At 41.4% G+C, this 17,996-nt stretch overlaps 1 protein-coding gene across 2 annotated transcripts; it reads left to right on the top strand.

The window, feature by feature from the left end:
* Positions 1-1,110: 1,110 nt before the first annotated feature.
* fam78ab (family with sequence similarity 78 member Ab) lies at positions 1,111-11,444 on the top strand. Of its 2 annotated transcripts, XM_054757532.1 has the most exons (3): positions 1,111-1,688; positions 1,959-2,266; positions 7,386-11,444. In XM_054757532.1, the coding sequence occupies exons 2-3, from the start codon at positions 2,004-2,006 to the stop codon at positions 7,909-7,911; spliced, it is 789 nt and encodes a 262-aa protein (XP_054613507.1). In that variant the 5' UTR covers positions 1,111-1,688; positions 1,959-2,003; the 3' UTR covers positions 7,912-11,444. The 2 variants fall into 2 exon arrangements, with proteins under 2 accessions (XP_054613507.1, XP_054613506.1); XM_054757531.1 differs by having other exon boundaries at positions 1,111-2,266.
* Positions 11,445-17,996: the final 6,552 nt, after the last annotated feature.

The raw sequence follows: 17,996 nt of genomic DNA, 5'->3' as shown, positions 1-17,996 counted from the left end.
GCGTGCCTTTATTAAGCATTATAAAAAGAGAAGAAAATTCTATCAATTCAAAATATGTCAAATAATGGTTGATTAAATGAAAAATATACTGTATAGCGGAACATTTTGGAAGGTTTTACTCTTTTCGTAAAGTATTTTTTTTACATGAAAAATGATAAAAAACAAAATTAATAATGAAATAATAAAACAGTACTATCAATATAATTATTATTCATGAATAGAAAATGTACATTATTTTCAAAAATACCTAAATATAGCATATGTTGAAATGGTCATTTTTAATGTGTTATGTTTTAATAAATGCCCTTTTCAAAAAGACAAAGTACTATACTTTTGTTGTCCAGGGTTTAAATTATTAGTATGGATGACCAATGAAATGTAATTTATTGTTAAATGTTTAACACAAATGGCAAATGTGTTCCTAGAATGTTAGTTTGGTTTGGTTTGGTTTGGTTTGGTTTAGTTTATTTGAACATGAAGGTTCCAATGGAATACATCTCGTGAATCATTCTTTGACAGTTCCACATGTCCAAAAGGAGTAGGAAGAAGCAAAGCTTATTTAATCCTACCCCCCATCCATTCTACATCTAGTACAGTACATGTAGTTCACTTCCTGGATTCCATGTCATGTTTTCAGTGATAGTCAGGATAACACATAATAGATAACGGTGAGATAGCCCTCCCCCCCAAAGTGAGATAGCCCTCCCCCCCAAGACAGGCGCAAAAAATATTATCTTGACAAAGTGAGGACAGTGTATTTACTTCTGGTATGAGCAACACGTCACGTGATAAAAAAAACAACCAACAACGAAAACACCCCCCATTAAATAAAACCTCTTCAAACCCAAAGTAAAGTTCTCCACAGAGACAAAATATGGGTATAAACGCCAAAAAAACAACAAAATTATTTGATTATTTGTTATTATATTACATTTGGTTTGCTATTTCATTACATAGTCCACTAATGAAGTGTCCATGCAGTGTAGCGCTTAAGCTAGCGACGTTACGCCTAGTTCCTACATTCCCCAGCATGCCGTGCACTCTAACCGGAAGTGTCGCGCCAAAGCTCCTTATAAAGCCGCTTGCCAAAGCCTGGCTGGCTGAGTGGAGACCAGACACAGAGTGGGTGAACCTGCCGAGTGGCTGCGCAGCAATGACAGCCTGCGAGGTCGCAACTTGGACTGAAACGCTACCTTCCTACCAGCTTGGTGACAGCTGACGCTTTTCACACTTTGTTTTTAAAGTTGTTTTTCACATTTGACGCTAAAAGGGATCCATCCCACCGTGAAATGAAATGGGTGCTGAAGTGGACCCGGCAGTGTCCTTTGGATGTTGCGCTGGTGCTCCGACCCATACTGGACTTGGGTGTTTGCTGTGGCCACACTGCTTGTTTCTGCGTGGGAAATGAGTCACCGTGGAATGGAAGAAACAAAAAGATAACGTTGTTTTTTTTTTTTTTTTACCTGATCACTGTGAAATGTTCCATCCAGTGTTATTTTCTTGGTAGACTACATTTTTGCTTGTGTTTTTATCTACTATGCGTGGGTCTTTACAAATCTGCACATGATTTGTTGATATGACAGACTTTTTTTTATTGATTTTTTCATTAACTGAGCCCAGTGAGGATTAAAAACATCAGATGGAGTAGTCCACTGTGATGAATAACACAACAGACTGGAAATACACGGGTGGGGAATTTTATTTGATTTTTTTTTTTATGATAAAGACATCAAATTGTTATGATTTTTCTAGCTTGCACGCTGCAGATTGCAAGTTGATGCATGATGCTAGACATGCACGATAGGAACGCATGACCAGAAATAATATCTTTTCAAATTTCACCCTATCTTTTTTTATGATAAATAAATGTAAAAGAAAAAAAAGGTTTTTTTGTTTTTATCTTTTTGGTTTTTTGCACCAACTTTGCTCCTGTTCCCATGCGTCTTTCCCCAACACAGGATCTCCTGTGGACCGTGTTGTGGACTGTGTTGCTTCCCGATGCGATGGGCTGCATCCAGAGCATCAGGTGCAAGCCCAAGACTTTCCGTGACAGCATCGCGGTCCTCGAAGTGAACACATCTATCGACTCCAACCCCACCAGCATTGACGAGTCATCTGGCGTGGTCCTGCGCTACCGGACGCCGCACTTCCGTGCCCAAGCCCGGGTCCTGGTGCCGCCAATGGCCGGTAAAGAGACGTGGACCGTCGGCTGGATTCAAGCTTGTAACCACATGGAGTTCTATAACACCTATGGCAGCAAAGGGATGTGAGTATCATCTATTTATCTGTATATGTATGTCAAATAATGCCTCCTGACTTACTTAACTGCAGAGATTACTAGGCATCCACTGCTTTAAGCTGCATATTATCAGTTTGCACTGACTGCAAGGCTGTAAGACCATGCTAATATGCAACTGTTGTTTTTTCTTGGATTTATAAAATATAATATACAGCACGTATAATATAATATAATATAATATAATATAATATAATATAATATAATATATATGAAAAATGTCATGTAAAAATGTACTCTAGTACGTAGCATTGGACTTTCCTAACTGCACACAAGAAGCCTGTAAGCTGACTCGGGCATTTGCACATCCTCATTTTGTGAAATTGCACAATCGAATTGTGCACTCAAGAAGAGTCTGCAAGCTTTTAGTGGTTGAAGCCGAGGAATATGAAACTAACTTTCATGAAAGTCAAATTCATAACCGTCATGACCCCTTTTTTTGGATTTCTGTTGCTGTCAAACCTGCACAGTGCAGTGGTAGGCGTCAACAATTCCGCCTTTGCCTGCAAGATAACGACACTCATTTACTCAGGTGTTTATTTAACAATATGTTCATTATTGTGGTAGCTGTTAGCAGCAGTGTGGACATACAGTATAACAGGGTCACCAACATGTTTTAACGGTGCTCATCGGGCTAGTTTCTCTTTCGGAGTGTAAGGAACAAGCAAGACAGACGTTCATCTCACATCCTGTACTGGGGCGACCGCAAGTGTGCTGAGAATGTGCTTTATCTCGACACTTTGCGACAGAGGATGCTTGAGCCCTGCATGTGTAAGATTAGAGACACGTGACCCTCCCACTTAAAAAAAAAAGAAAAATACACCTTAGATGCGTTGTTGTATTTTCACGCAAACCATTGACTTAATAGTGGACGGTCGTGCCTCGCTATTTTGGGGTTCAATTCACTTTATGACTGTTATTGAAAAATATATTAATAAATCGTGCTGTTTCATGGTTGAATATGGCCTATTATTAGGAAAAAAATATGCATATTGAAGCAAATTTTACCAATTTTTTTTGCCTGAATTAACTAATTCAATCCCAGCCACTGCGATTGATCAGTCCAGGGTGTACCCCGCCTCTCGCCCAAAGTCAGCTGGGATAGGCTCCAGCATACCCGTGACCCTAGTGAGGATAAGCGGCATAGAAGATGAATGAATGAATGAATGAATGAATCCCAGCCATTTTTCAAAAGACAATCCCTTCAGTGCCGTCCATTTTAGACGATTCTGACACACAGAAGGCACGCAGAATATTGTGCTCTACGTGCTGTATAAACATGGAACCTACCAAAAGAAAGATCAGACTGTCGTCTTTCATCAGGAAAAAAAGTTAGTTTCCACCTTTTTCCGTTCTTTAGTGATCAGCAGTATGACATAGTTAAGTTTCGGGAAACTATATAAGAAAATAAGAATAAGAAAATGGAGGAAAAACAGCTTTTTGTGAAAAGATACTTTTCTAGCATAACTTTCACTTTGACACAACTGCTTTCCTTTTGTGACATCTCAAATATGTAAAGGACTGTACCACAACATAAACACAAACAAGGGGTGTGTTACATCAAAATCATTTTTTTACAAATACAACACCATGAACTATTTACAGTTTTCACGTTTGGAACTAAACTGTGTCTGTGCATGTGTGCACGTGCGTGCGGGCGTGACCTAAAATTTCCCTACAATGCGTAACCTTCTGCACACGACACTCCTCCATGCTCTTCCACTTCCTCCTTGCTAGTGTGTTCATTCATGCAAATGATCCATGCCGATGCGCTTCTGCCACCTTGTGGCCGTTCTTATGGCTTACAACTGCTTTAACAAAGGACATCTATTATCTATTCATGTGCAGTTCCGTCATCACGAAGCTAAAATACAAATATACGGCATTCAGAAGACGCATCCGAAGACGCTGTGAATAATATGTCGCATTGTACACTGGTGACAAGATGCCAGTAATGTTGTTGTAGTGCTGGGTGAGACGCACAAACAACAGGCTTTTATTGCAGGTTTGAATTATCTCACAATAATCCTGAATAAAAACACGGGGTACTGTTTACTCAACTCTGAACCCCTGATGTGTCCGCCCACCGCTCAGCTCCCTTAGGGAACACATTTACAGCAACACATAAGCGCAAAAGTGTTATTATGTGGCTTATTTTCTCTTAATATGTCTACTATATTGTGTAACGTGAGTGTACAGGTGACTACTGTACAGTAAATCACTCGTTTATCGCGGTTAATTGGTTCCAGACCCGACCGTGATAAGTGAATTTCCGCCAAGTAGGATTCCTTCTTTATAAATGGAATATTTTCTCTTGGTCCCTTCTCTGCCCCAAACCCTTTCCCAATATCCTCTACTCAGACTCCGATCACAATCAATGATGTGACCCAACGCTGTCTTTTCTCTCTTCTCTCTCTTTCTTCTTTGTCTGTCGTCCCTCTAATGGTGCTGTGAGCAGCACCACGCTACGGGTAGGACGCCATAAGTTCCTTTACATATTCTACAATCGTGATCACACTTTTGCTCTTTGCCGCCACCGGTACCCCTCCGTGATGACTTCACAAAAAGCCGAATAAAAAGCAAAGCATCCTAATGTCTCATGTTTCCCCGAAGAATTTGGTTATGTTTCAATTCGGTGGTTCCGCTTGATTTCTACAACGCACTGTGTGTCACCGGAACAAAAAAAAAAAATAGCTCACTCAGAATTTTGGGCCAGCAAGGCAGCAGATAAAGTAAGTGAACGGCGCAGCTCTTCTGTCCAGTTATTGTTCTTATAACGTGTTTAGCGGCTGAACGTCAAGATGGTCCCACTTTCATATATTTCATGCAAAGCGGGAGAAAAGAAATGTTTGCCATTTGTTTTGGAGGCATCCGTTTGAGAGGATTAAATGAGTTTTCATATGTGCGCACACACGCGAGCGCTTGTCATGCCTGATGTGATAATCTCGCCCCCCGGGCCAAAACGTCGACGTGAGGCCGAGCAAGCAGTAAGTCATGTGGCTGGTGATCACACTCTTATCTCCTCTGTGCTGCTGCTGTCTCTCTGCATCATGAAGGAGAAGCTCATGTGTTTTTGTTGTTCCAAGAAGAAGTCACATTTCCGCAAAGCCGTACAGTTCGCTTCACTTCACCACGGTACCCTAAAGTAGGTGGGATGGCCACAGCTACCGTAAATGCTCCAGTTCATACCGTTCATTCGACAGTATTTCCTCCTGTAGAAGAATCATGAGTGGTCACCAGCGTTATCGACCTCTGCATGCGCTTTAAAATGTTGATTGCGCTCTTCAGCAGTAGCGATAGTCGCCGAGCAGTTTGCGCCTTACAGTTATTACAACATCGGTCCTGTTGCTGCTGTGTTGTGCAATATGCTTCTGAATAAATGGCCATTTGGTCAAAGAGAGCTACATTTTCCTTTCCACTTTTGCATTAACTTAAAATTATGATAAGCTTGTTCGCTCACTAGCTTGCTAGGTAGCGACCGTCTGGAATTTCTGCGGCATAAGAGTTGCGCAATGTGATGTAAACAAAGAACAATAGGCGTGTAAAGGTGACTATAGGGGTGTTATTTCATGTCTACAGGGCTCTAATAATGTTAAAAACAGTATTTAGAAAGTCAAACAGGTTTTCTATGCTCTAACTACGAAAATATTAGATTTTTTAACACTGAATCCAATATCGGGGAAATTCATTTATCGCAGTCAGATCTGGAACCAATGAACCGCTATAAACAAGGGATGAGTGTATAATGAGTTTTGTTTTTAAGCCTCTAGTCAAAGATAATCTATGTAACCGCAACACTCTGCTGTTTTTAGCTACCTAGTGACAAAATGTTAATCCAAGATCCAGGTCCAGGTCCAAGCGGCGACCCAAATTGCGGAAATTTTTCAACTTAAATCTCTCAAATATTACATACAGTACAAAGCGCAGTGCAGTTTGAATTTGAACAAAATAGCAGTGTGCCAGCAAGCCAGGTTTAGTGAACATTTCACAAACAACAAGTTTCTCATCCACAAAAAGAAAGCGTCTGCAACAAACACCTTACAAAAATCAAGTGACTTCCGTCTGTCACATTCAACTCTTCAGATAAACAAAAAGTCCAATTCAAAAGGATTTAAATACAGTTGTCCCCCGGCACTTTGCGGATCAAATTTCGCTGCCTCATTCAATCATGTTTTTTCAGAAATGTATTAATAAATTATGCTGTTTTGTGGGCTCGCCTATTATTAGACAAAACATATGGATATTGAGGCAAATTTGACATATTGTTGCCTAAATTAAGCATTTTCAAGCATAAAAATGCTAAATGAAGTAAAATACAAATATGATGCTTTCAAAGACGTTGTGAATATGTAGTATTCTACACTGGCCACTAGGTGTCAGTCATGTTATTGTAATGTTAGTTGATCGCTGGAACAACAGACTTTTATTGCATGTTTAAATTATTTTATCACCCAGCACAATAATCCCCAATAAAAATCCCTAATAAAATCACGGGCTACTTTTGCTGCCGTGACTCACACAAGCTGAAACTCGACTCTGAACCTTGTGTTGCACATGTCTCATTTGTGTTTTAAATGGATTATTTATTCTTATTATGTCTACTATAATGGGTAATACATGTGTGGTGACTACAGGGGTGTTAGTTCATGTCTAGAAGGCTCTAATAATGTTAAAAACAGTATTTAGAAGGTTGTAAAAAGGTTTTCTACGCTCTACGAAAATATTCAATTTCTACTTTGCGGAAATTCACTTATCACGAGCAGGTCTGGAACCAATTAACCGCGCTAAAAGAGGGATTACTATAGACAAATTAACTTTTCTTGATGTAGATTTTACAGTTGGTGCTCAAACTTCCTGGAATTTTTCCCTGCTTCCTTATGGACCATATTCCATATTCCTTTATGGACCAGATTTGGCCCACAGGCTGCCAGTTGAATACACCTGTATGTACTATGGCATCAATGCAATGGTCTCGGGTAGTCCATTCGGAATATTTTACACAGACAAACCAGCATGGCGCTTGAATCAGCATCAAGTAAGGGATTGGAGTTACCTTTTTGGCGTAAATCCACACCTTTCTCTTTTCCAGGTCCAGTTGGGAGCTCCCCGACCTCCGCGATGGAAAGATCCAGGCGATCAGCGACTCAGATGGCGTCAATTACCCCTGGTACGGAAACACCACCGAGACCTGCACGATCGTAGGTCCCACCAAGAAGGACAGCAAGTTCACCGTTAGCATGAATGACAATTTCTACCCTAGCGTCACCTGGGGCGTGCCAGTCAGCGACAGCAACGTACCTCAGCTCAGCAGCATCCAACGAGACCAGAGCTTCACTACCTGGCTGGTGGCCATCAATCAGGCCACCTCGGAGGCCATCGTCCTGCAGACCATCCACTGGAGGATGCGGCTTCACATACAGGTGGATCCAGAGAAGCCTCTGGGTCAAAGGGCGGTTCTAACCGAGCCCGTGTCCCAAGAACAGCCGCAGATCTTAGGCAAGAACGAACCCATCCCATCCAACGCCATGGTCAAGCCCAACGCCAATGATGCACAGTTGCTTATGTGGCGACCCAAGGTGGGTGACCCCGTGGTGGTCATCCCACCCAAACACTGACCGCACGGACCTTGGATACCGGAACAACTTGCTTTGTTGTCATTGTTCATGTTAAAAATAGACACCAGCTCTGATGACTTTAGGGACCGGGGTTAAAAAAACTGGACTGAACAAAAAAAAAAACAAAACACAACCATTCTACCTTGAAACTGGGTCGGTCTCACTGTGCGAAATGAAGTCTCAGACTTCAATTTGGGTTTGTGTGGAATTTTAGTATTTAAGCCATCATGACTGAGCATTGATTTTGTGTCTGAATATATTGTGTGCATGTTTTTTTTTTTTATTTATAAGCTGCGAGTGTGTCAATTTTTATATGTGTTGCGTGTCAGCGTGCTCATTTTTTTAAGTTAATGCAAGACGTTCAATCCATGCTGCCTTATGTTTACATTGCTCTCCACTCCGAACCCTTTAGCCTTAAACAAAGTGCAATGCAGTATTTTCCTTTGTCCCGTGTCTTCCTTACGTTTTTGGTGCCGCTTGTGTGGGTTTTGGGACAGAAACGGGAAGGCCCAGATCTGGAACCCCTGAACTAAGTTCTCAACTTTAAAAGGGAAGAAGGTTGATGCTTGTAACAACCCTCAATGTTCCACATACCCTGCAGTTCATGGGGTAAATTGCATTTGTGGCGCCAACACCGGTTGTGGTCAAAATGATATGATCATGATATAAATGGTCAATGAGTTATGGTCAATTAGTTGCGAAAATGTTTTGCTTGATGGCGACCGTGTTTTTCCAACCAATCTTGCCCAAATTTTACAGACGTGCTTGTCAGTCACTTAAAGGTGTTGAGCAGTGGTGAAAAAATTCAAGTCAATCCGACTTATGGGGTCAAAATCTGGGGTTTAATAACAGCACCACCCATGTGGTGTGTTTGTCAGGAAAATAACAGCACAGGCAACACAGTAGGGGTGCGTGTTTTGACAAAAGGCTGTGTAGGGTCGTCTACGTCATGGTAATCGGCAAAGATCGAGGCAACTGGACTCTTCCTGTTTGTTGAAGACGTTTCAGCTTTCGTCCAAAAAGCTTCTTCATTCTTCAGGTGTTTTAGAACTGAAAAAGCCTGGGAAGATTCTCATTCATCCAGGTGGATGATCCCAAATGGACTGAACAGTTTGTCTTTGAAGACGTTTTGCCTCTCATCCGAGCAGGCTTCATCCGTTCACACTCAATGACTTGGTGGGACAGCTCTAGTCTGACTAGATCCCAGGACTAGGGCTGTCCTAGGTCCTAGGACTTGCTCTGTCTAGTCAGATTAGAGCTGTCCCACCTAGTCATTGGGTATGAATCGATGAAGCCCGCTCTGACAAGAGGCGAAACATCTTCTAAGACAACGCGTCCAGTTCAGTTGCGATCGATTCGATGCACTGAGAATACCACTAAAGAAGCGTTTGGGACAAAAGGTGAAATGTCTTCGACAAACAGTTGCCTCAATTCAACCTTTGCGGTTTTTGCCAAATGTTCACCCTTTTGCGTGCAGTGGTTCAGGAGTACAATAGAAGATTTTGCTCTTACACAAGCAATATTCTCAAAGCCGGAAGCACAGAATTGCCCGAAATGACTTGCTAAGATGAAGAATTAAGACTGAGAGGGATCTTAAGGTTCTTGTCCAACACATGATTTGGGAATCAAGATAAGGACACAAGGGCTTGCCTCCAAATGGAAGACGCACATGGGACACCAGAGTTCTGGTTGTATGAATAATAGCACAAAATACCCCTTTGGAAATAGTCTCAGACTTGAACAGAGGACTTGTGAACAGTGGGTCTTTTTGTGACACGAAAGAACGTTCTAATTTCACTCCTATCTTGTTTTCGCTCCAAAAACCCAAAGTAACAAAAAAGCCATTCTGATGGAATTTTTATATTCCTGCTGAGCATTTCTTTTTAAAGGACGACCATGCAAATTGCGCTGCCAGGGATGCAAAGCGTATGAGGGGACAGAGCTTAAAATCCACCGAAATAGACAAGATGGTCGTCGTAATAAATAAGTAATAAATGGGTAAATTTCAGGTTTATTCCACCCATTGCAAGTACAAAATAACCACGGCCGCTCATGCCGTGAGGTGAACGCCGTTATTAGCATGATTGCATAAAAAGCTCACGCATGGCCTCACGAGACGCTCCTGTGAAAGAAATTCGGGCTGAGTCATAGGCCATCTGGATAAGGGGGTTAAGAAAAGAAGGGCTAGCGGGGGGACTCCTGACGTAATTAGATCACTTGGATGCCCCGCAAGGTCTCAACTGTGCCAAGCCATGCTTATGTGTGAAAGGGCTTAGCCGAGGGGTTGCAAGGGTTAGTTAGGGTTGCAAAGGTTAGCAGCGGTTGCGAGGGATCCTGAGGACGGCATTTTTCTTCCTTTTTTCTGTATAAACTGACACAGAATGAAGGGGCAAACGTTGCGCCTCTGGAGTTAGTATTGGAGCACTAACACAGGTGGGTGAGCAACACTGGGGGCCAACTAGGATCTCAGGGTCAGCCTGTGTCCGCCAGTGTCATGTTTTAAGTGATGCTAAATAAAGATGAGTGTGATGGGAGCTTGATATGTATGCTTGAAAACAAGAATGAAGCGAGCACAATGCAGCTAATTAGCAATGGAGTCTACGACCTTTCACCCGACGACACTCCTGTGAGTGTTTATGGGTCATCATGGCGATGCGTAGTACTCAACCAGACTACATGTAATGTAATTAAACCTCAACATGTGTGCGTGTGAGTTAATACCCCGTTGAAGGGATTTAGGGATGAGGGGCTTGACTGATGTGCTTCTGCTCTTGTTGAGTCATCATGCTTTCTCGGCCACACACACACACACACACACACACACACACACGGAAAGGTTATGTCCTTGTCATAAAACAGGGACACACACATCGACGCCCTAAGGGGCTGGTGTGGTATCTGATGGTGTTGTCACCCTGCCAAGCACCGGCCCCATTTATCAAGTCAGGACCGCACGTGAGCTAACTGGACGGCCAAATGCGACCCTAAAAACACGGCCACACACCAGCGGCGGGGGTTTAAATGTCGTGTTACCCGGCGCTCACACCACAGAAGAAGATCACAGATGCTACTTGTGCTTCAGCAAATGAGCCGTGGAAAAACAATCTGTTTGTTGCCAAATTGATCACAGCCAAAATGTGAAGTGTTTTGTGATTTTGGAACATACGCACACCTAATAAAAATGTCTATTTTTACATGATTAAAAGTTGAAACTGAACCGATCCCTGGTTCAAGCTTTAAGGCTCCATCAAGAAGAATAGTTTCCTACGTTTTTCCCACATGAAGTGATCCTCATCTCCTCAAGTACAAAGACAAATTTAGTGTTAGTGTGACAAGTGTGGCAGTAGTGAGCCTCACCACCTCCTCAAAAAAACAGATTTTCTGGAGCATATTTTGTGTCATCTTCTGCACACATCAGACTTTTTCCATCCTTGGGCCAAAAAAAAATCTACTTTGCCTTTGACTCACGTTAGCATAGCAGGGTTGAAAAAGATGCTTTTCTTTATTTTCCTCAAGCTGCCACGCCTCAGACTTTTAAAAAATCCCTGTTGAAGTCCTGCTTAAAAGTTCCTCAACTTTTAAAAGGGTATTTCGTATTGTGCTTGCTTTGTTTTGGAATCATTCATTAAAAACAAAACAAAAAAACATACAGGTATGTGAGCAGCTTTACTTTTTAAACCCATACTTGAAAAGTATTTGGTTATTATTATGCAAAACTGTGAAAATGCACAATTGTCCTCCAGAGGGCGACTTAATGTACACATATTTTCATGAATCAATAAAAGGACACAAACGCATGCATGTGTTTGCTCATGAATGACTTCAGCCTAAATCAAGGCATCCTGATTTTAGTCTTTAGAGCGCAACTGAAAACCAGCAGAAGCTCGCACGCATATGGGCACGCGCCCGAGGCCGCACTACAGCGCACATGGTGCAGGAGCCGACTTCTTTTGTGTTGGGATGATAAGATGTCTCTGCTCTATTTATATCTCCCTTTTGTGCACAGGAAAAGGGATGAAAGAAAGGAGAGCTTAACAGGGAGGACAAATGGAGCGAAAGAATGAACGGGCGAACTGAACACCATTCTAAACTACAAACTTAATAGTGGACATATCGTTAGCATATTTACGTCAATCAAAACCGATAATTATCGGCATGTTTTTGATACAGGTCTTGTAGTGGACCTTATTTGACTTATGTGTAATGTTTAAAGACGTTTTGAAGTTGTTAGCAAGAGGTTTGCATAGTTTTTGTATAGCCGACTTACAAACAAAAAGCATACGCGTTCAAGTGCTAAGACAATATACTAGATATGCCTTGAGGATGCTAGAACATTGGAGCATTTATGACTGACTGGCTAGCAATGCAGCCTGGACTCTTGATGCTATCCTGGTCGCATTCCTGAGCGGAGCATTCTAACTTATATTAGTAGGGCTCAGACTCGGCCCTCGCTGCGCACCTGTCACTGATATCGATGCAAAATAATCACTGGTCCACTATCTTTGGCACCAGACGCTACTATTAATACCACAACGGTGCCAATGTCACCGCAGCTCTCATGATACCATTTGTCACCGAAGCACGAGCCCCGCATTTTCTTCTTTACATTTTTATTACTACGATTATAACGTTCTGTCATATTAGTCATATTGCACACCAGTTCTTTTTTAAGTCTTGCTATAATCTTGTTTTTCACTGCAGTCAATCTGACTTACAGTAGTACAATAAAACAGTACAGTAAAGAGGAGGACCAGGCTGGTCCATTGAGATTTCAAGAAAAGTTGAATCCTGCTTTTGGGTCACATCCAAGGTGCAATCACATAGAATCTGTAGTCTATGCCTGTATTCCAGTGGTTCTCAGTGATTTCCTGTCATGCCCCCCTCGGGGACAGGCATTTGAAATACTATGGAGCAGAGGGCATGGGCGCGAGTCACAATTTTGACAACTATAGATTTGACAATATCATCCAAGACTTGCAACTCGACTTGATTTTGACATCAATGACTTTTAGTGTGGTGCCTTGAAAATACTGTGCGCCAAAGTAAAATGTGACAGTAAAATGTGTCCCCACAGAATCTTTGCAAACTACAATGTTATGGCATTTTATTTGGGATACACTTAGCAGTACTTCTGACTCGTAAGGACACAAAAAATACAAGTCTATGACTTTGGATTTCATTCGACTTGTCTTGTTTAGACGTAATATTTACTGGACACTTGCAAAACACCGTCTCACCTGCACATGCATTCAGAACCTGGAGTAATTAGCTACCTGTACAAACTAGAGGTACGATACACGGGATTGGGCCTCCAGGAACGATTTTAAGTTTACTTTTAAGAAAAAAGAAAAGTGAAAAAAAATATAAAAATATATGAAAATATATTGCAATCTAGTAATATAATTTCTATCAAAGGGTTCACTCCGTTCATGCCGTTGTTCTATGGAAAAATCATGACAGACATGCTCGCACATGGCAATACATTGAGGCCGGCAAAATTATCGAGTTCATTTTCATTTATTGAGTGATTAATTTACTTATTATCGTGGAGAGACATTTTGTTTTTTTTTCTTGTGACACCCCAGGTCCAAACCACTGTGAGAGCTGCTGACACCAGCATCATTCAAGCATTGATAAAGACACTAACCTGAAAAGACACACCTGCCAACCTTCAAGCGGCTGCCTAAGATTTGTGCGCAGTACTTTATACTTTGTGTGTAAATTTCATGGCATCCACAGAAAACAGTCTGCCATTTCGAGGTGCGTTCCGAGTTTGGTTTCTTAAAGCAGCGTTCAACACAAGTAATCCGGATCAATTCGGAGCCCAATTCCCGCCTTCCAACCAAACAGTGGCTTATTTGGTCTCAACATTATCGATGTGCGCCAGTTTGTGGGACAATAAACATTTCAAAATGGACCTGCATTGTTTTGTGAGTCAAATAACAAAAGTCTGTCCAGTCATATTTTTTTATTGTTTTCCTAAAATGTATGTTAAAATCTTGTCTCGCCTCATTCTCGCGGACCCAAACCGATCTCGTGCATCGTCTCGTCTCATGAGTTGGGTGTCTCGTGACACCCCTAGTTATCCCTGATCTGCTTGGAAAACGGTCAATTGTAGATCAACAACCTTTAGGATCGAAAATCCAGAGACAGTGTCATAAGGAGCGCAAGGCTAGCCAATCAGGAAGCGAGGGGACTGAAGACAAAAAATGTCAATCGTCAAGAACGCAAAGCTCGAAAGAAAGATGGCCTTCCCACAATAGAAATGACAAGAAGAGTTACCAGAGAGTTAAGCTAGCATAGCGTCCTCTTTGGTTATTTTTATTTTGCCAAAATGATGGGTATCCTGCAGCACATTGCTGCCTCTCACAGGTCATTCCAGATAACAAGTCAGAACATATGTTTGATAGCGCAAAAGACGCACAATTGTCAGTGCAGACAGTTTGCAGCGTGCGAGTTGTTTATTTAGCAGGAGTTCTTATGTTGACTAAAGGAGTAGGCTTAAAGACAAAGATTGCACACAGGAGTGATAAATTTAGTGGTGACGCTGAGGAAAAAAACAGGTGTTCTAAAGCAGAAACCTGCAAGAAAAAGCAACTTTCGTGTCCAAAAGATGCGCAATGGTCATCTGCATGAGACTCATTGACACTTAAGTGTTTTTTATGTTGCTACACATGCTATAGTGGCAGAAATATGGAGTTTGTCTTCTTCTGGGAACACTTTTTAGACGATTTTGCAGTGGATTGACCCAATTTTGTCCATTCATCCAGAAGACGTTTCCATGGAAGACATGAAATCAGGGCAAACTAAAGGGGTCAAGCCCCACCTAATTGATTAAAGGTCATGTATTAATTACTTTCCATATGGTGTGCGTTAGGAATCCTTATCGACCTTTCATTAAAAAAAACAAACATCTGCAAACAGACCATAAGCTTTATTCCCAGTCTCTCACTGATATGCAAAGTAAGTGTTTGAAACGTTGCTCTGCTGTTGCCAGTTTATGTCAAGTCACAGGCAAAGCGTGCCAAATAGTTTTACGGGCACGGCATTCGTGCTTTGTAACAGCGCGAGTAGCGTGTGCAGATTAAAAGTGGGTCGCATTAAAATGAAAATTGAAAGCTCATTTTGAAGTATCAGGATAAGGCGGAACTGCGATAATCCCTGCAAGTGCGTTAAAGAGAGCAGAAGAACATCTGAGAGGAGGTGGCGAGGTAATTAGCGGCGAGGTTTGGATGGCCTTGGTTGAAACTTCCAGTTCAACTTCTTAAAACCTTTTTTTTTTTTTTTTAAGCCACGCTAGCGTTACCTGCATACCTGATTGACACTTCGTTCTCATTGGGAGTAAAACATGTTATCGGACATTCATCACTACTGCTAAGACTAAACAAAATAAAGATGAAGAACAAGGAACAATTGATACCGCAATGCCATTACGTTAGCACTGTTAGTGTCAATCCGTTCCAGACAGCCAAAAACGTAAACAAGACACGTTTTACATGCGAAAATCTATTCCAAATGCATATAAATGATAAAGTCACGTCACTTTTACCCTGATTGTTGACGAAGACGGCCATGAGGCAGCGGCCAGGGGCAGAGATCCACACCGAAGTCCACCTTCGTGTTTTGCCGTGAGTTATTTCTTGAATTCAATAGTGTTCATCGCCTTCTTTGTCGAAATACTGGCACTGGCGATTTTCTTTGGCTAAATTGTGGGTTATTTTGCATCCGCGTTGACTACGAAAAGCCGAGACTTGTAGCGTAACTATGTTAGTTAAAAAAAGAACTACGGAGTCAACCGCTGATGATGTCATAGACGGGCGACTGAGCTGGGGGACTTCAAGTTACGGTTTTGGTATTCATGCTAACACGCTGCTAACAAGGATCTGTTGTGATAAAAAATACGTTATGAATACGCATATTGTATGCTAACCGGGAAACAGAGGTTCCACTGTACAGAATTAGGACACAACCTATTCTTGGAGCCCGAAAATCCGATTTGCCTCTCATGTGAATTTAGCCTATTCAACCTCCCAGGTATGTTGTTTATACTATTGTGTAGCTGAATATGAGTATTACTGTTTTACGTTAACACACCGGACATCTACTCAGCCTGTTCTGTGTGCTATTGTGTAGTTGAATAACTTGCCCTTCCAGATAAAATGTCTGTTTTTTCTTGAATTTTGCAAAATAAATGTGACTTACAGTCCAGTGCGATATATATATATATATATATATATATGCTTTTTCCTCTTTACGATGCATTTTTTGACTGATGACACTTATACTCTGAAGTGGCTTATGGTCCACAAAATAGGGTACCCTTGTCTATGGCGGTTATTTGGTTCCAGACACAACTGCGGTAAGTGAATTTCCGCGATGTAGGATTCCTTATTTATAAATTGAATATTTTCATAATTAGAGAATATAAATCCTGTTTAAGACCTTCGAAAAAGGGTTTTAAGCAATGTTAGAGGCCTCTAACACTCATATAGGCACTTTAATACTTGTATTACCCAACATAGTTAATAACATAATTTTAAAAAAGGGCGTCTCAGACATGAATAAGACATATAGACTCACACTTTAGCATTGACAGCATGCTTGGTGTCCACTCTCTCAACTAACGTTCCTGATACCTAGTGTCCAGTGTAGTAGAAAGCTACTGCAATGGCGCAGAGAACATTCACACAGGAGCTGCTGTCAGCCACAACTCATGTCTCTGGCACCCTCCACACTGCTAACACTCAGCAACTCTACAGTAGTTAGCCGACGTCACACACGTCACTTACCAGGCGCTGCGTCTTCAAGGCGCATACGTCACAGATAACATACATAAGATACATATAACATCTTCTAAATGCCTTATATTAGTATTTTGTTCATATAGAATTTATTTTTCATATATAATTTAGTTTTTTATATAATTTGCTTCTATACAGTATGCATATGTTTCGACTAATAAGAGGCTGTATTCAACCATGAAACAGTGATCATTTATTAATACATTTTTGATAAACCGCGATAGAGGTCGTGATGTTCGAACCACGATGTAGCGAGGGACGACTGTATGTGGGTCAGTGTAAGTTTTTACTGTGAGGAAAGGCCCTGATGTCTACATGTTTATCCATATTTATACATACTCTATTGGTTTGAATGCTCTCGATTACATCTAGTTTATTGAACTGTGAAGCTGTGAAAGGTGCCATACAAACAAACCACCTACTTGTTCTGTCTCCCATTATAACTAGACGCCTTTAATGTTCTTTCTGGCTGCAAAACAAATCCATCAATGGGTACTAATAAAGTAAACCTAACTGAAACTAATTTGCAACCAACTGTTTGAAGTGTAACACATTTGTTTCAGGTGTGTTAGCAGCTTATAGACACTTCGCTATATGCTAAAGTACATGAAGCTACTGACTTGGAATGAACGTTAATGTTTGCAGAAAAACACCACCGTCAACTTTGGCGTGCGTGGAAGAGTTTATCTCCCGATTTGGGAGCACGTAAAGAAAGAATGAAGAGGCGCTAATCATCGCTAGCCAGCGGAACTTGTGTGGGCTACAAGGCGAGCGGGGAGCTTTTTGGCTTGTGTGGACAGAGCTATTTTTATCTGGATTCCATAATGACAGCTGTCATCCTCACAAGTGTCTGTGAGACTTTCCTGCATTTTCCATCACGACAAACTTGAGGATTAAGAAGATTACTTTTCTTCCGTTTGAGGTATTATGCAAATACATAAAAAAAAAAAAAGTCATACATGCAGAGTGGGCGCGGCAAATCTCCTAAAGTCATCCACTTTAGGGAAAGCTATTACAGACTGCAAAACATGTATCTGATGCTAATGATGGACTCTGCAAAATAAAGCGTCTACATCAGTGATTGATGGTCATTCGTTTTATTTTATATTCGCTTGGCTCCAGTCTATTTGTGTCGGGTTTAAACAGTCGGGGAATTTCAATATTTTGGGCAGGTGGTAAATTCAGGTCACATAATGACCCCGAGATTCCAGAGCTGAGACCTCGGCTATGCAATTTGGGTGGGGTAGTGAAGGTGGGTGTGGACACAAGATGGGCAGACAGTAA

The sequence above is a fragment of the Dunckerocampus dactyliophorus genome, chromosome 17 (genome assembly GCF_027744805.1).
Source record: "Dunckerocampus dactyliophorus isolate RoL2022-P2 chromosome 17, RoL_Ddac_1.1, whole genome shotgun sequence".
NCBI classification, from domain to species: domain Eukaryota; kingdom Metazoa; phylum Chordata; class Actinopteri; order Syngnathiformes; family Syngnathidae; genus Dunckerocampus; species Dunckerocampus dactyliophorus.
This window is presented reverse-complemented; position numbering and strand designations above follow the sequence as displayed.